At 36.9% G+C, this 25,059-nt stretch overlaps 1 protein-coding gene across 1 annotated transcript; it reads right to left on the reverse strand.

The window, feature by feature from the left end:
* Positions 1-25,034, reverse strand: LOC113617366 (V-type proton ATPase subunit S1-like protein). Its single transcript, XM_027100696.1, is given in 12 exon segments — positions 1-338; positions 341-428; positions 430-441; positions 4,859-5,099; positions 10,847-10,897; positions 16,110-16,209; positions 16,212-16,311; positions 16,313-16,342; positions 17,849-17,910; positions 18,152-18,198; positions 24,942-25,003; positions 25,005-25,034. Coding segments are annotated over 12 exon segments (1,005 nt in total). The 3' UTR covers positions 1-156.
* Between the last annotated feature and the right edge of the window lie 25 nt (positions 25,035-25,059).

Raw genomic sequence — 25,059 nt, forward strand, 5'->3', positions numbered from 1 at the left:
GATGTTCCAAAATGTATTCTTTGCATGTATTTCCTTTAAAAAAAGAAAATCAAGCCTTTTGGTGAAAATCTTATATCACAAGTCAAACAGCACACAACAGGAACACCTCCTTTCAGAGCCTATCGTGGACTTCCTGAGGAAGAGGGACCTGTGCTGTTAAACATAAATTTTGCAGATCTGTTGGCTTCTCAGTTCATAGCATTCGACTCCCTGGCTCCTCAGCAGCTCCTTCTCTTCTGATGCATCTCGAGCTTTCAACTGGCAGAAGTGAGCCAGAGAGGCGATGAAATCATAGTGCCAGTCCAGATAGCACAGGTAGATGAGCATGTGCAGGGCAGGATCAGGGACATTGCCAGGCTGACTGGAATGGCTGGTGAGAAGGAAGAGGTGCAGTCTCGGGCCTTGGAAAACTGTCCCCCCCTTAATGGTAAAGCCTTGGATCTGTCAAGAGAAAAGAGCTGAAGTGACATACTCTTTCCTCTGAAAATCTGCTTCACAGTTGGGCTAGGGGTTCTAGAGCCCTAATCAGTCAAATTTAAATACTGGGGCCATACTTGCTGAATAATTTAAACACATTATCTAACAAATGTGAGTGTGCTCGTGGGGACAGTGAAACTTAATTTTAAATCAAGACTGACCCAGAAACTCTGGGATATATGGTTGTCATAATTAAGTGGCCAGAGAAATTCAAGGCTCTGAAATAAAACCTCTTTTATCTGATCCTTAGTTCACCTAAAACCACGTCTGTTGTCTCTAAAATTCAAAGCCTACTCAAAATTTTATGTGTTAATATAAATTTCGCAAAGAATAGTAATTCTCACTTTCTCTGCCTTTGATTCTGTTGACAGGAAGTAGATAGGAAGAGTCTTTTAAGGGAAGATATGATTCCCAGTGACGTAAAATATAGATAATAAAAGCTAACACTTATTGAAGATTTTTTTTTTTTACATACCAGACACTGCCTTAACTCATTTAATACTTACAAGAGCCTATGAATAAGTTACTATTTTATCCTAATTTATGGATGAGGAAACAGGCACTGAAAAGTTAAGTAACTTGCCCAGAGTCACACAGTATTAAGTACAATGAAGCTGTAATTCAAACCTTAGCAGTCTGGTTTCAGAGGCACTTCTCAGTTTACAACTCCATAACTCCTGGTATATTGTGTCTCTTTTTCCCCCCATCACTAACTCTCCTTCTTTATCAGATGTACCATGCAGACTTGGTACTGTTTTTGGAAGACCTGTATACCACTTGCAGTCTGCTCAGAGAATTCAAAGAAAAGCTTTCTCATATGTGCAATGAAGTGATTTAATTACTTGGAACTAGGAGAGGTTCAAATTGACAACTGGCCCCATTATCTAAATACTATCACAATAAAGAAACAGGGAGTACAGAGTCTACAGAGTAATGATTCTAAATGAGAACAATCATTTGTAGAAGGCAGCTTCCACATTCAGCTAGCTTTTAGAATATAACCCTACAACTCATTCAGTCACCTAGTTGGTTTTAAAAGGGTACATCAGAAAATTGAATTATCCATGAATGCTTTACAGAGGATTCATTTTTAAGACTTAGGTGGGCACTTTACCATGTTTCCATGCTAAAATGATTGTAGCCACCCATCATACCGTAGACATTAGGGGCCTTGCTTGCCCAACTACCTGTGCTTAGACTGAACCAAAACAACTGCTGAAGGAGACTCTTGGCCTGGCTTTTAGGATACTTGGCCTGCCCACTCTATGAAGAGGCAAAGTGGCCTTCTCTTCAGGCACTAGCCTGAAGAGTCAAGCTCCTCAATGACAAAAGATGGCCTCATCTGATGCTACAACTCCAGCCAAAGAGAATGTCCTCACGCTGACTGCCACTTACCTCTTAAGACTTGACTGAGAACAATATCTGTGGAGGATGCCTGAGGGACACGTTGTCTATCCATGTTCTGGACTAGAGATTGTAAACACTCTGTATCCAGCCCACAGGTAAGTTTTGTTTGGCCCAGAGTTCTGAACATCCTGAAAATCTCCCCCAGGAATCTACATTTCTATCTTTAATTGAAAAGTCAGAAGATCCAGCAAGATTGGGCCTGCATTCCTATAAAGCAAAAATTAGCTGAAGTTTTATAAAATATACCTCTTGTGATGCCGGCTACATTTTGCCAAAGTCCCCAGTTGGCCCACCTGAGGCATGTGAGCTTTCACCTGAGGCACGTGAGTTTGCCATGCATGTGACATCACTCTATACTTTATTCCTAGAATAAACCAGATAGATCAGCAAAGCTGTAGATGTGGAACGCAGCCTTTTGTATGCATACCTTAACCTCCATCACCACCAGCACTACCTCTTCCCTGGACTGGGCTTGATTCTGTATCTGTCCACATGAAGAGTGTTTTACAAGGTCCACCTCTGACACCCAGTGCTCTGTCCCCCATGAGGCTGCTGCTGAGGATGCTGTCACGCATTGCACAACACCAGGGATGAATGTGCTCCTCACAAGCACATTCTCAGTAGTCTTATGAACCCCATGAACACGTAAAGGGTGATTCTTTCTTATGCTGGCTGCTCAAGAGCTTCAGAGTGAAATTACTGTGCTGCTTCCAGTCAGGGCAGACAGATGGTCTCATGGTTTTGTGTACCAACTTCACTAGTGGTTTAGCTGATCTTTTCCTCCTTTTGTTTTCCTTAATCCCATGTCTTCCCATTTTTTGGTTTATACTTTTTATTGTAAAATTCACATAAAATCTACCATCTTAACCATTTTTAGGTGTCCGGTTCAGGGGCATCAAGTACATTCACATCATTGTGCAACCATCACCACCATCCATCTCCAAAACTCTTCATCTTGCAAAACTGACACTCTGTACCAATTAAACACTAACTCTCCAGTCCCCTCTTCCCCCAGCCCCTAGCAACTGCCATTCTACTTTCTGTCTTCAAATGTGACTACTCTAGTACCTCATACGTAGAATCATACAAATATTTGTCCTTTTGTGTCTGGTTTATTTCACTTAGCATAATACCCTCAAGGTTCATTCATGCTGTTGCATTTATCTGAATTTCCTTCCTTTCTAAGGCTAAATAATATTTCATTGTATGTGCATGATAGATTTTGTTTTTCAGTCATCCACTGATAGACATTTGGGTTATGTCCATCTTTTGGCTGCTGTCAATAACGCTGCTATGAACATGGATGCACAAATATCTGTGCATGTCTCTGTTTTCAATTCTTTTAGGTATATAATCGGAAGTGGAATTATTGAATCACATGGTAATTCTATGTTTAATTTTTTGAGGAACCACCATACGGTTTTCCATAGTGGCTGCACCATTTTACATTTCCACCAGCAATGTACAAGGGTTCTAATTTCTCCACATCCTTGCAATAGCTGTTATTTTCAGTTTGGGGGATTTTTTTTTTTTTATAATGATCAACTTAATGGGTGTGAAGTGGTTTGCCCATTTTTCAAAGTTATTTTTCTTGAAGTATTTCTATAAGTCATTGTAAGTCATTTCTGGAACAAGGTAGAGATATAAATCAGTCAATTCATCTGTTAGGCAAGATTATGTGTGGATTATTCCTTGTTTTCATTATTACCTCCTCATTTCCCTTTCCACCTACTTCTCTTTTAAAAGTGTGAGAGAAATAGATATAATATATACTTTATAAATATTATATAAATAGATATATATATTACATGTATTATAAATTGTCTTTGGAGCCAGTCCACAATTCAAATTCTGCCTCTACCAGTTACCAATTATATCACTTTGAACAATTATGTAATCATCAGAGTTTCAGTCATCTCATTTGTAAAAGAGGGATAATAACAGCTATCTTGCAGCATTATGATAAGTTTTGAAGACAAAATATGTAAAATAACTACAACAGTGCCAACACACAAAGAGGACTCATAAGTATTAGTTATTGTTAATCCATGCCTAACACGGTCCTGGGTGTTGCCACATATATATTAGGCCATGAATTCTTTACATCCATAAAGATAGGTCAGAAATCGAGAGGGTGGAGTAACTTGCCCAAGTGGCTGATAAGTAATTCAAAACCATGTCTTTCGAACTCCAAAATGCGAACTCCTTCCCTACCCCAAACTACCTCACCACACTTCTCCAACCTGGGGGGAAGGGGAATAAATATATATTTATATGTGAAAAAGATTGGGAAGAACCCATAAAAGGGATATGTAAAACCCTGCCTATTTCAGGGAGTTGGAAGAACAAGTTAAGCTTTTTTCACAGGTAAACAGGTCAGAGGAAGTTGACAGATGTCTCTCAGCCCGAGATTCTGTTGGTGAAAAGGAACTTCTTATGCCTCTATGCCTTTCCCCAAATACTTTCAAGAGGATCTTTAGGATATTTTTGACTCCCTGGCTGACAGTTCCATTCCTATGCTAAATGCCAAAGCTGTCACTCACACTTTAGATGTACTTCTTATCTGCCCTGATAGGATCACTGCTCCTCTCCCTGAAGGAAATAAAATAATTGTCCGACAATTCCTCTCCCCAGAAGGGCCTCTTGCTCCAGGAAGTGTCAGTCACTGGGCTCATGCCACAGCTTCACTCTGGCTTACATTGCTGGCATTCCTCACTGATAATTATGAGTGACTGGATAAACCTTTATATAAAAGAAAGTCCTTCTGGGGGGCAGGGGGATCACTGTGCAGGAAGAGGAAATACTTGATCCTATCCTATTTCATACCTTAGAAGATAAAGAACATAATTCATACCAATATAATTTTAAAGATATCTACTCCTCTCTTTTCCTTAAACATCTATGTTTTCAAACAAACAGAATTTCTTTGGCACCAAACACACAGGTGCATTGAGCATATGCTTTAGTTTATTACCTGGAAATCAACAAAAGTGACCTCCCACAGGCTTGACATATCATTGGTGTCGCTGGGCAACAAAAGGGCATCATACCGCTGCAGGCTGCTGACGCGTTGGCAGTGGTAGGAGTAACTTGATGGAGCAAACATGCCAGTTGCATTAAAAGTTATTGGAATTGAATTATTGAAAATAACCTCGACTCGGTGCAAACTAAACCAGCTCTGGATGGACAATTTGTTGTAACTGGTAAGGGTGAATCTGACAATGATTATAAAACAGTATTACCCCCAAAGCACTTTTACATTTGCTGATGCAGGACACTGTTGACGAACAGTACAAGTGCGCCCTCTTTTGTCAGGTAGTAGAACTGGCTCAGAGAGAGGCTTTTACTTTCTAGTTCTGAACGAGAGCCTCCTGATGGGTGGGAATGAAAGCAAGTAACAGGAGAACGCCCCAAAGTGAGCAATACAAATTCCTACAAAAGGAAAAACACAAAAAGCTTGGGTATTTTTTCTTTTTTAAAATTAAAATAATTTTATTATTGCAAAAAAACTGAGAAAAACTAAATGGACAATAATATAGAAGTAGCTAAATAAATAATGGTCAAAAATAAAATAGCTCTTACTATGTGTCAAGCATCTCTCTAAATTCTTTATGTATATTTTATTTAATCTTCACTACAACACCATGAGATAGAGAATATTATTATCCTCATTTTGCAGATGAGGAATCTAAGACACAAAAGGGTTAAGTAACTAACTTGTGCAAGTTTACTCAGAGAGTAAGCACTGGAGCTGGGCTTAGAATCCCATCTGAGACCAGAGCCCTTACTCTTAGCCATTTTGGAATGGAATATTCTCTAGCAATAAAAAAGTTATAACATGCATATGTCATGATCACTTTTTTCATTAAAAATGTGTGACTGCATAGAAAAAAATTCTGGAAAGACAGAGATCAAAATGTTAATATGATTACCCACTTTGTTATACACCTGAAACTAACAACATTGTAAATCAACTATATTTCAATTTTTTTAAATGGAAAAAAGAAAAAGAAAGCAGCTGAGATCAGTATAACTCAGGGTGAAAGCTTGGGTTTTGATCCTGGCTCTGCCCACCTGTAGGTTATGTTCCTGCTCCTTCTGGGAACAGCGTCTTGGTGTGTATAGGGCTGACCCTCTCCCCTCTCAGTGGTCTCCCGGACCCTGCCAATCAGTGTATTGTGGCCCTTTAATCACTGTGATCGGTTTAGAGAGAGGCATATGCCCCAGGCTGGGTCAATAAGATGTAAGCTGTGCTACAACAGAGTTCTTTTATGTTGCTTAAGTGGATAACTGTCAGCTGGCCACCATCTTTCCAGCCTGAGAATGAAACTGACACAAGGACAGCAGAGCCAAGAGATGGAGAAAGATGCTGCCCTGGTGAGGTAAGTTAAGTGTCTGAAGCTAACACTTTCAATCCTATTAATCAGTTACCTTTTGACTTTATGCAGCCAAAAGAGTTCTCAGAAATACAGCTCTTATTAGTGGTATGGTAAGTGTTGTTAAACAACCCAACTGGGCCTTGCTTTCCTCATCTGTAAAATAGGTTGTGCTCGTTTAAATAGAATGCTCTGTGCTGGCCTGGTGTTATAAAACATTCGTTGTTATCTGGGACAGCCCCTGCTCACCCTGGGCTCCTGACTCAGATACAGAAAGGTTTTTTGAGGGATGCAATTGAGTCTGGCCATCCCCGCCCACTGCAACAAACCACCGAGAACGCTGAAGGCCAGAAGGATGGAGGTGGTGGACATCTCAGATCTGGACTCTGGAGTCAGCTGTTCCAGAGGGCAATGGGAGAGACAAGCCATTCCCAGAAAGGCTGGCTCTGGATTCCCTGGAAGTGACTTCTGTTGTGCTCAGGGCTGGGGTGGAGCCCGCCACATTGTTTGCAGCCCTATTTCAGATAATGGCCTGAGATTGAGGCTGTTGTGACACAGCCTCAGTGCGGTGGGAACATTAATGCACCAACGGAACTGCTCGAAAAAATCCTTCCTGGTGAAAACACCGGGTCGTTTTGCCAAACAGCTGTCCAGCCCACAGGGTCTTTGGTTCTGTGTCTCTTGGCCCACTTGAGGGCAGGAATGGCACGCCCATGGGCCTGGGGGACATGAAACCCTCTGCCCTGGCCTCTCAAACCTGTGCTGGTTCCTGGAGCAGAGTCTGAGCAAGGATTTGTGGGCAAGTGATTTTTTAAGAAAATCCCAGGAGGACAGGAGAGGAAAGATGTGAAACAGGCGGAGGGAGGGGAGAACAAGTAAGGGCGTGCATCCAGCAGGGTCCCTGGAGGGCGACTTTGGCTCTGTCCTGCTGGGATATCTGGAAACGCCTGTTGGTTAGGGCTGCCCTGGGGGATGTCTGGCCCTCTGGTGGACATGCAGGCAAAGGGTGCTCCAGCAGCCCAGGAGAGCCCCTGGCAACCACACAGGGTGCCTGTTGTTAAACAAGGAGAGGGAGGGAGGGAAGTGGATGGAACAGCTCAGTGCCTACTTCTGTTCCTGCCCTTCCAAGTTGCTCTTTTAAAAGGATACGTTGGAAAAATCAGACATAAAAGGTCATATGTTGTATGATCCCATTATATGAAATGTCCAGAACAGGCAAATCCAGAGATAGAAAGCAGACTGGTGGTTGCCAGGGGCTAGGAGGGGGAATGGGGAGTGACTGCTAAGGGGTAGGGAGTTTCCTTTTGGAGTGATAAAATGCTCTGGAACTACACAGAGGTGATGGTTGTACAATATTGTGAATGTACTAAGTGCCACAGACGTGAACACTTTAAAATTGTAACTTTTATGTTATGTAAATTTTACCACAATAAAAAAAAGTAAAAATAGAAAAAACAAATGTTAATTGTGATGACCAATGGTGGTTGGATTATGAATGATTTTCATTTTCTTTTTATAGCTCAGTATTTTCCAATCTTTCAGTTTTCAACAGATATATATATAACCTTGTCTTAGCTTGGGCTCCTACAGAAGTAGACCCTGAGACAAGGATGTGAATACAAGTATTTTGTGGAGGTGATCCCAAATTTATTGGGGAATTTAGTCATCCAAAAAACGTAGAATATCATATGACATTTGTCTTTCTCTTTCTGACTTACTTCACTTAGTATGATAATCTCTCGGTCCATCCATGTTGCTGCAAATGACATTATTTCATTCTTTTTTATGGCTGAGTAGTATTCTTTTTTTTTTTTTTAATGGGGTACAGTTGTTTTACAATGTTGTGTTAGTTTCTACTGTACAGCAAAGTGAGGTAGAATTCCCTGTGTTATACAGCAGGTTCTCATTAATTATCTATTTTATACATATTGGTGTATATATGTCAATCCCAATCTCCCAGTTCATCCCACCCCTCCTCTTTCCCCCCTTGGTGTCCATACATTTGTTCTCTACATCTGTGTTTCTATTTCTGCCTTGCAAACTGGTTCATCTGTACCATTTTTCTAGATTCCACATATATGTGTTAATATACGATATTTGTTTTTCTCTTTCTGACTTACTTTACTCTGTATGACAGTCTCTAGGTCCATCCACGTCTCTACAAATGCTCACTTATATGTGGAATCTAAAAACTGATACAAAACAGAAACAGACTTAACAGACATAAATAACAAACTTATGGTTACCAAAGGGGAAGGGGTGGGGAGGGATAAATTAGGAGTTTGGGATGAGCAGATACAAACTACCATATATATAATAAATAAACGACAAGATCCTACTGTATAGCACAGGGAACTACATTCAGTATCCTGAAATAAACCATAATGGAAAAGAATATGAAAAAGAATATATATATATATATACATACACATATATGTGTGTGTGTATAACTGAATCACTTTGCTGTACAAAACTTATACAGCATTGTAAATGAACTATAGTTGAAGTATACTTCAATTAAAAAAATTTTTAAATGAAGTATTGCAAATAAAAACAAACAAACAAACAAAAGTATGTAGAAGAGAGAGAAGAGAAATGACAGAGGAATGGAAGGCAGCCCCGAAGGACAAAGGTAAGCAAGCTTCCACCATGAGCGACAGGGGCTTAATGCCCACAGGGAATCCTGGGAGACAGCGTAGAACACACACCTCTGAGTTATCTCACCCGAGGGTGAGGGAGCTAGGATATTTACAGACTTCTTTCAGTCATTGCTGGGGTACAGATGGGAGGCAGTGGGCCCCTTTGGCCAGAGAAAGCTTTTAGGCAAAGAAAGGCTGGAAGTTTAAACTTGAGCTGGTGGGGACTTCCCTGGGGGTCCAGTGGTAAAGAATCCACCTTCCAATGCAGGGGATGCAGGTTTGATCCCTGGTCAGGGAACTAAGATCCCACAAGTCATGGAGCAACTAAGCCTGTGCGCCACAACTACTGAACTCACACGCCTCAACTACAGCCTGCGTACCACAAACTACAGAGCCCATGCACCCTGGAATCTGTGCTCCACAACTAAAGAGAGAAAACCTGCATTCCACAACTAGAGAGAAGCCCACATACCGCAATGCAAGATCCCGCATGCTGCAACTAAGACCTGACACAGCCAAAAATAAATAAAATAAATAAATAAATCTTTAAATAAATAAATCAATCATTTTTTTTAAAAAAAGTTGAGCTGGTGGACTATAGTGCACTCAAATGGAAATGCCCAAGAGGATATAGACAAGGTACACTGACAATGTCAGCCACACAGCTTTACCATCAGAAAAAATAATAATCAAAAAGCTACTTTCCTCTAGGGAAAAATTTTTAAAAGGTGCTATTTGAATCAAAAATATTCCCCATTCCTATATCAAACAAATATGTATATGTGTCTGGTCACCTTGTGAGATTCTATAAAGTGTCTCTGAAAGATGATGGCATGCATGTTCTAAATTATGACCAGTGAAACACTCGTATCCCATGATATGTAGGCACATGTTGAGGAAAGAGCTTTCCAAGGTTAAACATAGGAAATGCTAGGTTAGAGGCAAAAAAAAGAAAGAAAGGGGGACTGGAGACAAGACGGCAGAGTAGAAGGACTTGAGCTCATTTCCTCTTACGAAAACACCAAAATCACAACTAACTGCTGAACAACCATCAACAACAACAAGAAAAGACAGGAAATGCTAGGTTAATCAAAGTCACCAAGTGCAGCAATCTTCCTTAAGAGCGCGTCTTCACAGAAACTTCAACACACAGATTTATACCGTGAATCTCCAAGAGGACACGCTGTGCAGTCTTTCTCAAACACGTTTCACCACAGGACCCCTTTTCTGGAAATATTATAAACATTTACACAGAGCAAAAGTGTTCCATAGAACACAGCTTAGGAAAGACTGCCCTAGCACATCCTTCTGGTTTTTCAAGAAATGTTAAAGACACGGCTGCTTATCTCCACTAAAAGGTTGCTCCTATAGGAAAGGAAACATTATATTTTTATAAGAAAAAATTTTTAATGCTTTCAAATTGCTCCCCACCCCTGGAGCAGTTCCTAACTGCTTGGATAAGCCAACGTTGGCAGATGCATTATTCCATACATAAACAGAAAAATGCAGGCCTATGTTGATTGTCTGCTGGGGAATTCAGCTAACAGAGAATTTTTAGTTACAGTTAAATGATAAGTGTGACTCAGTTGTAAGGAGCTATACAGAAAATAACTTCAAACTAGAGCCTCAGTTTTGGAGCTTTAAACATATCTTATTCTTTGCTCAGAGGAAAGAGGTATCACATTCTCAGGTTCATGTATTTTCTAGGCCGCTAAAGGAAGAGGGAAAAAGTATAGTTGCTTTGGTAGAAACTAAAGAAAGTATTACTATAGGATCCCATCATAACATCACTGACTTTTCAGTGTAATTAGATAAATGTGGCATTTCATGTGTCACAATACTGGGCACACAGCAGTCCCTTGATACTTACATGTTGAATGAATAAATTATATGGAGCTAATCTGAAGTGCTGAACCTATGACATTCCAAAGTGCTATCCATACCTACCTTATATCAATACCTCTGGGATTTTCAGCATCACCAAACTTCAGAGACAACCTTAGAAAACAGAAACACAGTCCATCAAAATATGAATAACCCTTACTCCACACTATACTCAAAAATTACCTCCAAATGGATCACAGGTCTAAATGTAACAACTAAAACTATAAAACACATAGAAGAAACATAAAATAACATTTGTGCAATCTTGGGGTAAGAAACAGCTTCTTGAAAAAATGTAAAAGTATGAACTATAAAATAAAAAACTGATAAATTGCACTTTATCAAATTTTAAAAACCTTTGCTCTTCAAAAGATACTGTTAAGAAAACGAAAAAGGCAAGTCACAGAATGGGAGAAAATATTCACAACACATATACACAAAGAATTTGTATCCAAAATACAGCAAATAGCACTAACAACTCAATAATAAGGAGAAAACCCAACTTTAAAGTGTTCAAAAGACATGCACTTCACAAAGGAAGATATACAAATAACCAGTAAGTACATAAAAAGATGTCAATATCATTAGTCATCAAGCAAATATAAAATGAAACCACAATATGATGCCATAGTACAGTAATCAGTATGGTTAAAACTTTTTTCAAAAAAAAAAAAAACACTCTTAAGCTGTTAGTATCTATATTTATTCACATTATTTGGAACATTAACACAAGATTTCCTGGAGGGGAGATAGATTATCACTAACCCAGAGCAATAACCACATTGGTTCCCCTTTTAGCCAAATTCTTCCCCTGCTGAAAGCCAGATGCCATCCTACACATATTGGGATTTACAACACAGGTAAGGAACACTAAAGTTATGAACCTGGGAGCTCATACAGGAGACAGTCGTTCCTCCTTCAACTCCTGAGAGAAGGAGAAAGACATCTGCTTCTTTAGTGTCAGAAATTTTCCTTGGAAAAATAAAAGTGTATGAATTTTAATAGCCTTTGGATGGGAGCAAACAGCTCACCATAAAGGAAACAAATGGGTGCATGTCTAATACCCATGTAGGTAAATAAAGTCTCCAAGGAGACGATAAGAAGCTTCTCTGGGTTTCCAAGCCCTGGAATATCTCAATGGTGCTGAGTTTCATTACTCCTTGACATGTAATCACATTCCTGTGAGGAGGTACATCCCTTACTAACTCCAAGACTTATCTTTTAACCCAGGTCCGAGCAAAATTTGTTTAGAAATGCTAACCATACAGAAACATAATAATATTTTCTCTGTAGTCCCACACTGATCATACCTAATGTTGGTAAGGATGTGAAGTAGCTGGAACTCTCATACAGCGCTGGTAGAAAGGTAAACGCTACAACCACTTTAAAAAACCATTTGGCAGTTTCTTAATAAGCTAAACATACACATACCATATGATCTAGCCATTCCACTCCTAGGTATTCACCTAAGAGAAATGAAAATATATGCTCCTATAAAGACGTGTACATGAATATTTACAGCAACTTTATTTGGAAAGTTATCTAAAAACTGGAGGAAAAACAAATTTCCATCAAGATAAATAAGTTGTGATATATCCATACAAAGGAATACTTACTATTCATCAGTAAAAAGAAATACTCCTTTGACACATGCAATAATGTAGAAGAATATCAAAATCATTATACTAAGTGAAGGAAGCTAAACTAAAAAAGAGCGTACACTGTATGATTATAGTTATATAAAATTCTAGAAAATGCAAACTAATCTATAACAATAGGAAGCAGAACAGTGGTTACCTAGAAAGGTGGGAATGGCAGAGGGATGGATTACCAAGGGGCACAAAGAAACTTCTGAGTGTGATGAAAATGTTTGCTGTCTTGCTTGTGATGATGGTTTCACAGGTATAAACGTATGTCAAAACTGACCAAATTGTATACCTGAAATATGTGCAGTTTATTATATTTCATTTAAATTTCAAAAAGGTTGAAAAATAAGAATGATGAAAAGCTAAATACAATTGAAATGGGAAAATGTGAGAAATTTAAATATATAAAGGATGACGCTGATATGTGACATTATAATGTCTTGAAGTTATAACACCTCAATATACATTATAAAAACAAAAAAGCCAAAGTAGGTGGTTATAAAATGTCCAATTACAAATTTGAAAAAAATCACACAAATATAATTTCATCAATTTGGTCCCACTTATCAAGAAATAGAAATGTCAGTGACTGAGCTCATTTATCTTCCTACTACTTATGGAGAAAGGGAAGGAGTATTTACAAAATTAACCATATTAATAAGATCACTAAAAGAAATATCTTTATTTCCTAACATCATAAGCTTAGGTACCTTAGAAGCACTCATTTACAAACACTTTATAAGCTAATTTACTCGGTAAAGCAAGTTTTCAAGAGGATTTTTCTCTAACAATATTCTGATAATGTTACAAATTACTGAAAATACTTTAAAGAAATGAAGTGCACTTCTTGGATTGTACTTTATAAATTTGACTGGTCACTTACTCTAACAGAAGTTCTCTGGTTCTTCCAAGGAATCAGAATAGCTTAGTTACCCACAAATTGGCTCTCCAGCTAATGAACTGAAGCTCCAAGCAAAGCCACGTTGCGCCCACCCGAATCTCTGGTGGAGCAGCTCAATGGCCTCCATGCTTCTGATGTCCCAAGAGCTTTCTCCAGCAGTCCTGGTTTCAATGAAAGCTGTTAACATGCTCTGCTGTGGAGTAAAGAACATGAGGCCCAATTTCAACAAAGCAAATTCAGCAATCATTCAGTGAGATTTTTTTATGTGCCAAGCACTGCACCACATGCTGCACCATAAAGGGGAAATACAACCTAGGGAGTCACTCAAAAAAGAGCTTCATTTACTCTTCCAAGCGCCCTACCCTCCCATGTTTAAAACAGATTCTGAATTCTTGAGACTTTAATTGCCTAAATTCAAAATACACACAGATGCTGGGATTATGCTCTGTTTGTAAGGCTTTCACTATTTAAAAAGACTTCTGTAGCAAATCTGTCTGCCAACAATTTGCCTTTCCCTGAACATTTTGTTTCCAAGCACTAAAATATGGTCATTTTTTTAAAATCTGTGCTTTTGACCTTACATGGTTATGTCTTAGCTTGGGTTTGTTCTTTCCGCAACTCCCTTTCTGGTTCTTGAATATAAGATTTCCTTGCCAGCATAACAAAGGCATCTCACTAATCTACGCAATTCACAGGAATCAGGGACAGTCTCAGCAGCTGGTCCTTGAATGCCTCACATCCTGGGAAGCCTCCCCCTCATGCCCTTGGGAGGGCTCTCCAGGATGCCTGCACACTCACCTGAGCAGGACTCTAAAATGTGGATGATACACGCTCAGAACTCACCCACTAGAATTCTTGGGCAGTGACAAAGAAAAAAAAAATCATTAACTTGTGTATTATGAAAACCAAAGGTTCCTTAGGCCTCTCTACCAGGTAACTAGACACTATTTTACTCTAGTCGTCATTAGTATCTTATACTTTGAGTAGCACTTGGCAAAGTTCTCATGCATACATTTCCTCATTTGATTTTCACACTGCAATGAGATAGGGCCAAGAGAGAGGAGGGAAAATGGCATTGTTAAAGATGTTTTAGACCCCAGCTCTACTACCATACAGGCTGTATGATCTTAACAAGTTTCCTAAGCTCACCCTCACCTGAAACACCGATGATAACTGTACCTGTGACTCAGGGACTTAACTCGCAATAGCATTGTGAGGAATAACAGATAACATACCTGTGAAGTCCTCACAAGGTGCCTGGCCAATTCCAAGTGCTCCAGTCCTGTTAGCTGCTAGTAATAGATGCCACCATCTCCATCTCACACGTGATGATCCTAGAGTGGCTCCTGTTTATAAAGTCACAGAGCTCACTGGCAGAAGTGGGCCTAGAAGCTAAGTTTTCATTCTTTCTGTCTCTAGGTTCCCAGTGATAATCAAGGTTTCTAAAGTCCAGCAAAAAGCTGTGGTGCCCTGATCTACCCCACAAATTCCCTGGCGTCAGGATAAATGGAATCAAGGAGGGCCAGTCAGCCATGGACAGGCAAGACTATCCCCAGGCAATCAGCCTCTCTCCCCGCAGCTGACCACAAATAAAGAGCACTGTAGGGAATTAATTAGAGGCTGAGGAAACAGTCCTGAGCTCTCAGCAATGCTGGAGTCTCTTTGATAGTTATGCTGTAACAGAATAAACAAATCCGGGAGGACTCTGGATTTTGCTTACAATTCCCTAGCTCTCTGATAAGAGACAGTCATTGTGAATAGCAACATACTTACTAAAACTTGTAATGTAACTTGTAAGCATACATGAATATAATCCATTTTTTACCCATCATCAAGAATTTTTAAATGAGAAGTTCAGAAATAAAAAAGTGTTCCCACCAAAGTATATAAGAATAATACAGAGAAACACACACACACACACCACAAACACAGAGCATGTTATGGTTTATACAAAGCATTCTGCCCATCTAAACCAGGCCAGAACAAATGCAGAGAATCTTCCAAAAGCCTCCATTATGCCAACAAATGTTGAAAGCAAGGAGCTTTATAGAAAGCAAGTGGGACATGCCAGACTTCCTCCCTCTGGACCAAAACAAATACAAGCAAAAAATATCTGCTTGGATGGCTGAAAAGCAGAGAAAGGCACTGGAAATTGACTTCCTCTTCGATAGGGATAGTTGTTTAATCTGCTTATCTCAAGTCAAAAATAATTATTCTAATCATTTTTTAAATGTCCTAAAGAATTCTCTGAAATTTGGCCATTCAAAGTTACCCTTGCACATTTGCAAACAGGCAATGTTCCAGAACTTCAGAACACTTCCTAGAATCAAATATCTGCCCTGGCTAGATGGAGTCAGCTTTCTTTGTTTCACCCACTAGAATATGTATGACTCTGCTCACCGATATGCAATTTCCTTCCTGCTAGGACAAAAGTAGTTTGACACCTCACATTTGGAGTTGACATAGAGCCTGGAATCCTTTCTCTTTTTCAGAACGAGTTTGGGAAACTTCATTTTCAGAATCCTGAACTTCCACAAAGTATTATAACAATTAGCTAAAGTGTTCAGAAGAAAATTATTGGGAAAAAAAATAAGAAATTAAAAAAATTAATTTCTGACTTGTTCTTTCATTTTAGACATTAGACGTTTCCTCAGAAATGTATGTCAGGGTCATGTACAAAGGAGCTACTTCTACTTTCCGAAATGACAGAAAACTGGACCACCCAGTTAACAGGCTACACTCGCCCTAAGGGCTTGCTCCGGCAAAGCAGTCAAGTTACATGGCACTTCCTTCACTGCAGTTTGAGTTGCCAGCGTCCACTGTTGCCTTGTGGCCAATGGCTTCATCTGTAAGGTCCAGCCAGGTCTGATTCTTAAATTAATTGTTATTCTTTTGGCCCAAAAGAGAATGCAGGGAATTCCATCCACAGAGACATTAACCGGGCTATGATGGCTGAATGCATTCCAAGGTTCTTTTTCTAAATCTTTGTCTGCTCAGATTGTAATTGAGAGCCTAATTAACCAAATAAATGAAATTTAAGATACGAATTTGTATCCATGGTACAAAAGGCTTCTTGGAAGTAAAAGAGCCAATTCAAAACCTGTTGAAACTCTGCTAGCTTCAGAGTCCATGCTATTGTGGGGAAAAGATGGGTGGACCTATGAAGCCTAAAAATGATAGTATACCTGAAAGGCACATGAATCCAGTTCCACAAAGCACCAAAAATGTAAAGGACCAAATTATAAAAACAAACAAACCAAAAACCAACTTTGAAAGTAATAAATTAGCAATAATGACTTTAAAAAGTCACCAGTCACCATGCTGGGGGAGGAAGAGGGAATAAATAGGTGGAGTGCACCAGATTTTTAGGGCCATGAAACTATTAGTCTGTATAATACTGTAATAGTAGATAGATATCATTATACATTTGTTAAAACCCATAAAATGTGCGACACAAAGAATGAATGCTAATGTAAACTATGGACTTTAGTTAATAATGTATCAGTAGTGGATTATCAGTTTTAACAAATGCATCACACTAATGAAAGATTTTAAATACAGGGGAAATTAGCAGGGGTGGGGGCTGCAGACTGGAGAGGTATATGGGAATATTCTGTACTTGTGGTCAGTTTTTTCTATAAACCTAAAACTACTAAAAAAAAAGTCTATTAATTTTTTTTTAAAGTTCACCATGCCTTAAAACTAATGGCGGTAATCTTTTCAAAAAATAATATCATAAGAACCCAAATAATTCAGAACTTTAAATAAATTCATTAATATGTTAAACAAAGAAAACAAGAGGTTTCTGAAAATCAAGCGTAATTCTCCAGACCGTTAATGTCCAACAGAACTTCCTGTGATACTGGTTATCATGCACTGGAAATGTAGCCAGTACAACTGAGGAGCTTAATTTTTAATTTTACTTAACATTATCCAATTTGAATTTAAATTTAAATAGCAGCATGTGGCTAGTGTCTACTGTCTTCGACAGTGTAGTTCCAGGTCATTTAATATACATAAACTAGCAAGGTATTCTAACCTTATTCTACATCTTATGAAACCTTTGCAGATTTCCAGGAAGCCCAAGACAATGCACTTCAGTATGTCACTCTGGAGATCATAAAGGCAGGTCTCTATCCGAAAGAAGATCCACTTATCTAGAGCAACTATTCCATACCAATTACTCCAGTGTAAATAGAGATAAAAGAGAAATTGAACAGGCAGCAACAACCCAAGTTTACCAGTAACCAAAGATAAACTGTTACTATAGTGATCCTATCTGGAAAGGAACAAAAGTAAAACTGAATATTGTAATGAAAATACTGTATATGACAGCAAGTGAAACTTTAGTGTTTTCTCAACTATAAGATTACCATAATACATTTCCTTACCTAAAGTTCAAGCAAGAATGTTAGTTATTAATAAAATTATTATTTATATTTTCACAGTGGCTCTGACATGATTGAAATGTGTTTACTTTTTTTTATGATACAATCTAGTTTCCTAACATGTTCATACCTGTGTGATTCGTATTGTTGTGAAATCCTGCACTGGTTTCATTCCTCCATTATTCTGCTGATCTGTCAAATAAAATGATATGAGTACAAAGGCTAAGTGTCATATATTTATTAATGTAATTGAGTGACAATAATATGCTAAGTACAGGCTTAAGTCTCTTTTGGCTCATAATTTAGAATACTGTAGTTTCAGAGATTTTCATATCAGACTCCTGATGCCAGTACTGGTGTTCAGGGAAGCCCATCACAGACAGAACCCCTCCTCCACCCCCAAAGGAATCATAAGGGAAATCACAAGTCTTACCATTGTTCATAACCACTTCTTTATTTGAAGATGTTGGAGAGCTGAAACTAGAAGAAACAAAAATAAAAAGATGCTGAACAAATATCTACATTTTAGATTTTATATGTAATTTTAAGGACATTTTGGTTTGTTACATCTCAGAGTAGAGGAGCAGAACCTTTGCCTGTCAAAACTGTTCACTTTTGAATAGTGAATTTCTGATTTAAAAAGTAATACTATATATGTTCTTCAAAGAAAATAAGGAAAAGACTGAAAATTTTAACGTAGAAAAAATTTTTAAATATCAACCCTAATGTTCATTCACTGAATAAACAATCTACTCTGAGAGTTTACTATGTGCCAAGCAGTATGCTAGACACTGAGGTTCAACCAAAAATAAATAATAACCAAATAATAAATCAAATAACCAAATAATAAAACATAATAAAATATTTTACAGTGAAATTTTATACCACATTGTACTGTCAACATATTAAAGCAAAAATATTCAACCTTTTTTATTTAAAAAAAAGACAGACTCTATTGCCAAAAAGGTATTTCTGAAAATTATGAAGATATAAATTATAATAATATATCCTTCCAGTGTTTCACTCTACATACATGCATACACACCCTACACACAAATATAATTTATTTTTTATATCATTTAAACAGATTTTTATAAACATCCCGTTTTAAAGTGTGTAATTTTTTTTTTACTTAAAAATATATCACAAATATTTTCCCATGTTATTACTTATTTTTCTGACATAATTTTGAATTCCATGTGGTATTACATCATACAAATGTATTAATTTATTTAAACTAGAAACTTATTAAGTATTTAAGTTGTTTCCAATTAATAAAGAATACTACATTGAACATTATCATGGATTATTTGTTCATACTCCTGAGAAGTTCCTTAAGATAAATTCCTAGAAGTGAAATTGCTATGTTAGAAGATATATACATCTTTTTATCGTGGAATATTGCAAACATATACAAATTTAAACAGAAAAATATAAGCTCCTTCACCCTCCCCAAGTACCTGTGCCCATCATCCAGCTTTAGTAATTATCAAGTCATAACCAATCCTGTTTTACCTATGTGCCCACCCACTTCCCCACTCTAGTATTATTATGAAGAAAATATCAGAAATTATATTTATTTAGGTATGTATTTCTAAAAGATAAGGACTTTAAAAAGTAACGGCCCAATTATATCTAGAAAATATTAATAATTCTTTAATATTAAATATCACATCAGTTTAAATCTCCAATTGTGTCATGTCATAAAAGTTTTTAGTTTACTGCATATTTTTAATTTTTCATAAGTTGTACCTGTAATATATGAGAATACAGATCAAATTCTATATTTAGAGATTCCTATCCAAGACCTATATATATAACTATCATATAAACCCAACACTTTTACAATTAGAGAAATATATATATTATACATTATTATCTATATGCAAAACATAATTTTGGATCTAAAGAGTTACTAAATCTATATTATAGTGAAATGCTTTAGAATTAATTATATGGAACCAATTACAAATTAAATGCACCATTCTCCTTGTAATACAACCTCTAACAGCTAGTGAGAATTTAAGATGATAAATTGATACCTATAATTCTACTAGATGCTGTTAATAAATTCATATATGCATGCAATTATTTTTTCACTTTATCAGCTCTATTGACATATAATTTAAGTATAGTAAACTGCATTAGTCCATTCAATGTGTACAATTTGATGGATTTGGGCACAGACATATACCTATGACACACTGCCACAATAAAGATACAGAATATTTACATCCCACAGAAGTTTCCTCATGCACTTTTGCAGTGGAGTGATGTTTCCTTCACCTCAGCCACAGGCAACTACAGACTTACTTTCTGTCACTTTAGATTAGTTTGTATCTTCTCCAATTATAAACAGAAGCCTGTAACATATATTCTTTGGTGCCTGGATTCTTTCAGATTTTTAATGACTAAAATTCACTGATTTTGTTACATGTATCAATATTTCATTCCTTTTTATTACTGAGAAATATTTCATTGTATGGATATACCACATTTTGTCTATGAACCCACTGATGGACATTTATGGGGTTTTGTGGAATACGTTTTTGTTTCTCTTGAATACATACCCAAAGTAGAATGGCTGAGTCATAATGTATAAGTTTGTTTAACTTTTAAACTGCCAATCAGTTTCAGCATGTGAGCTTTCCTGTAGCTCCACATTCTTATGACAAAACATTTGGTATTGTCAGTCTGCTTAATTGTAGCCATTCTAATGGGTGTGGGTTGCTATCTCATTGTAGTTTTAATTTTCATTTCCCTGATGACTAATGATGCTGAGCATCTTTTCTTGTGTCTAACACCATTCATATATTTTATTTTGTAAAGTATGTGTTTAAAACTTTTTCCAATTTTTAAAAATAAGTTCATGGTCCTCTTATGAGTTGAAAGAATTCTTTGTATGTTCTAGATACAAGTTCTCTGTCAGATATATGCATTGAAAATCATTTTTTCCATTCTATGTCTTTTTCATTTTCTTAATGGTGACTTTCAAAAAGCAAAAGTTTTAAATTTCAAAAGTCTAATGAATTTGTTTTTCTTTTATTGTCCATTTTTTTGTGTCTAAAAGAAATATTTCCTAACATAAGGTCACAAAGATTTTTTCTTGCATTTTACCTAGAAGTTTTAAAGTTTCAGCATTTACATTTAGCTATGTGAGGATCCATTCTGAGTTGATAGTTGTGAGATATGGTACTTGTAACATTTTGAAGACTAGAAGAAAGAAAATGTCCTATAAGCTTCCAGAAATAAAAAACAAGAATCATGCAAGGATTCAGAAAATGTATTTCTTACACCCTTTCAAAAGCTAATGGAGGACATGCTCCACGAAAGTAAGGGATAAAACCAAGAAAGAGGAAAGCATACATTCTAATAAACAGTGGATCAAACTCAGAAGAACAATGAAGAGAAACCTAAGGATGACTACTGCACATCAGACCTAGAGAGAATCAATCCAGATCGGAGCAACAGGACAAAAGGGCTCTGAAGAAGGGAAACCTAGAGGGAGATCTCTATGCAAAAGGAGGATCTGAGAGACCAGGTTATATGTTAAATACTCTGTTGATAATAAAAGGAAGTTGTTACACAAAATCTAAAATGTATAAATTGAGAAATCATCTGCATATATCATTTAAATAATAATATTTAATACATACAGTCGTGGACTGTATGATTGTTCCCAACTAACTCCCTAGGAACAGCAATCCCAGAGATGAATGTATCTCTGTCTTTGGCCATATTCCTTGTAGTACCTCCCTGTGGGGGGAATATTTCCTGCCCCGTCATCAGGCTTGGCTATATGTCTTGGAATATGGGCCAATGGAATATGAGTGGAAGCAATAATGTGCCAGTTCCATAGAAACTTTAAGAGGTGTTACATGCGTCTACCACCCCTTGCCCTTTTCTCTTTGATATGATAATGGCATGTCCAAATAGAGGCTGCTATTTCAAGTCTGGGTCTTGAAATGAGAAGACATGGAAACAGAGCTGGAGCAGGGCCATGGCAGCCCACCTGTAGCTGTAACAGGGGTGAGAAATAAATGTTTGAGATTGTAAGATTCTGGAATTTTGCAGTTGTTTGTTACTAGAGAAAAGCTGACGAAATAGGAGACAGTTTTTTAATAATTTATTAGGTGTCTTGGTACCATTTGATTATTTTAACCATGTATATGTATTACTTTGATAAATTTTTCTAATTTATTCTTTTTTAAAAGATGCCTTACTTTAAAAATTTATAAATTAGCATTCTGATTTATACTATGTCTCTTGTGAGTATGGTTAGCATTAATCAGTCCTCTGAATCAAATCACACCTAGGAGCACTAAGAAATTAAATTTCCTGAGCAGCAAGCGTGAGGCTCCGATCAAAATAATCATATAACCACAATAGAGATATGCTTTAGCCGAAAGATCTCTACCTACTTAAACTCCAAATTCTATAGTACAAGTTAAACAGTAACTGAATACATGAAAGAAAGACTAATACTCCAGAAATATTTCTTGAAAAGTTTCAAGCTTTCTAGTATCACCATATACAAATAGATTTTTAAATTTTTTTAATTTGAACTTTATCCAAAAATCGTAATTCATGATACAAGGTTAAGGATTCAATTTTAAAATGTTTTAATGAACAAAAACATAAAATTGAGATATATTTTACCTAAATAAGATAATAATATATCAAGTCATTTGAAAATATCTAGTCAGCAAAGGAGTTTAATGTTTACTGAATAAAAGTATATGAATAAATGAATGAGTTATCATATCATTAATATGCTTGGCTTGAGACTCTACTAATTAAAAATTTCCACGTGTTCACTAATGAAAAGCTTTTAGCACACAAAATAGGCTTACTTTCATTTCAATGAATCTATGGACATACAATAATGCTGCTATATTCTTTTTCAAATAAACTCTAATTTGGATAGGCCTTGCCCACACCCATAAGCCTAAACTAATGAGGTTTTAAAGGAAGCCATAATCTCAACCAAAGACAAAATACAGTACACATGCATTTTCACATCACTACATGATCTCTGAACTAAAGTAGAACTAAAGGATTATCTGGTTTAAATTATCCATGTGAATAAACTAAGAAACACTGATTTTTAATGTAAAAAAAGTAAACCTACATTAGCACTAAAATATTCAGACCCTTTTCCAGTAAAAGGGAACTCTGCAATACATGAAAAGTAATCAAGAGCCCTAGGCTTGCAGTGGCTGGTGAAATATTTTTGATTTACCAGGTGTTCCATCATGAGTCTCCCAAGTATGCCTTCATGAAGATGAAGGTGAAGTAGCTCCTTCATGGTTCTGCTCAGGGTGAAGATCAGGTTCCTACCAAGGCCTACAAGGCCCTGAAAGGCCTCAGCCTGCTAGTTGTGCTCATTTTGCCTCCGCCCCTCTCTCCTCCAGATACACTAGCGTTCTTTAGTTCAGTTCCCTGAATGCTTCATGTTCCCTTCTTCCCTCATAAGAGTCTTAGCACCTGCTGTCCCCTCTACCTGGAATGTTCTCCATCCTGCCCTTCTCCCTACCTCCTTGTCATGTCCTCCATATCACAGCTCAAATATAACTTCCTCAAAAACACTGTCCCTAACTTTTCAGACTAGTTCAGATCCCCCTATTATATGTGTTCACAGTCTACCATACTTTTCTTTCAAAGCACATTTCACAGTTTATTTGTAACAATATCATTCATTTGATTAATGAGCACCTCTGTTCTAGATTTAAAGGTCCATGAGGGCAGAGACTATATCTGTTTTGCTCACCATTGTACAACCAGCACCTAGCACTGTGCCTATTTAAAAGTATCAAGTATTAAAACTATGTGTTACATGCATAAATGAACTAACAATTTAATGAACGAACAAACTCTGAAAGGCAAGTGGGAAATGGGAGATCACGGGGGGTGCTGTGTGAGAGGGAAAAGATTTCCTTTTTGTTTAAGTATAAACCCAATTTGAGGAAGGACTATGTAAATGAAGAGTGATGACCCCTACTTTCTCTAAGCTCAGGTAACATGTATCAGGCTTAAAATACAATCACCCTTCCTAGAGACTTAAGAACGTTGAATTACTCATAGAATTGAAATATATTTTAAATTCCAGATCTATGATATGAAAGAACATTCACAAAACAGCAACTGTTGTTTCCTTCATAATGAATTAATATGACATATTATTAGATTCAAATGATCACTGATTTGTATGATTTCTACGGTTTCTTCTGGAACTAAAATTATTTAAACCCATTAATCTTGCTTCAAAAACAGAATTGGGATTTTTACAGTTCTTGGTGTATATTTTACCAGTGTAATACATAAATCAGTCATTTCTGTATAAACCAGGTGAGGAAACATTACTAAGCTTTAACCACCTAAGGAGTATAGGTCATTTATTACTTGAAAGTGAACCTGAAGGAAAGCACTAACTGATTTGGAAACAAATAAAAAATACCTGTACTTACTGTTTTTATTAGCTGATGACTTAAGAATTCCTTAACACAAGTTTTGGCAGATCATCCTGCTTGACACCTTCCTTTGTGCTCACACTAAATCCCCTGATGGATTTGTTGTGAGAGCACATAATGAGTAATTGGGGGATATGACATAAGTTAATTGCTATTCAGATTTTGCATGTTCTTCTTTATATAGAAATCTCTATATGTTCCCTTATACAGTATGGAAAGAAGCCAAAAGGACAAAGGAAATAGAAATAGAAATTTTGCTTGTTAGTTTTAAATAGTATGTACTCCACACAATTACCATCTCCTACTAGTTAAAATGATTTAATACCTGTTCTTTGGGGGACAGGTAACATATTTCTGAGGTTTTTAAATGTTTTCTTACTCTCTTCTCACATAAAAACAGCAGGAGAAACCGAAATTAACATTTACTTATAAGTATAAAGGAAACATGAACACTGATTTGAGTCATTTTCTCATAGAGATATACTTTGGTACATAATACAAATGTTTCTTGGATATTTTGAACAAATAAATTAACTCTTCCCTCTTATAATAAAGATTATGTTTTAATCTCTTATTTATAAACTCTCGTTCAATGATTTTAGTAGCTACCAAATGATCTAATCTAGTATATCCATTTTGAATTGTTAACAAATGTAGCTGTGCAACAATATAAAGAAATTACAGAACCACATAATTTCATACTTGCACTAAAGTTTGCAGATGCATTATATTAAAAGATGTGCAGTTACTCACCTTACGTTCTTCCTGGCAAGTAACTGGTCCAAGGTTAGTGAAAATCCCATACATAAAAAAATAAAGTGAAAAACTAAAGATTTTTCTTCCCATCAAGAAATGAATCCGTTTTTCAAAC

Source organism: Aethalodelphis obliquidens, unplaced genomic scaffold (assembly GCF_003676395.1).
Source record: "Aethalodelphis obliquidens isolate GAN/ISIS:26980383/991018 unplaced genomic scaffold, ASM367639v1 scaffold4, whole genome shotgun sequence".
Lineage (NCBI taxonomy): Eukaryota > Metazoa > Chordata > Mammalia > Artiodactyla > Delphinidae > Aethalodelphis > Aethalodelphis obliquidens.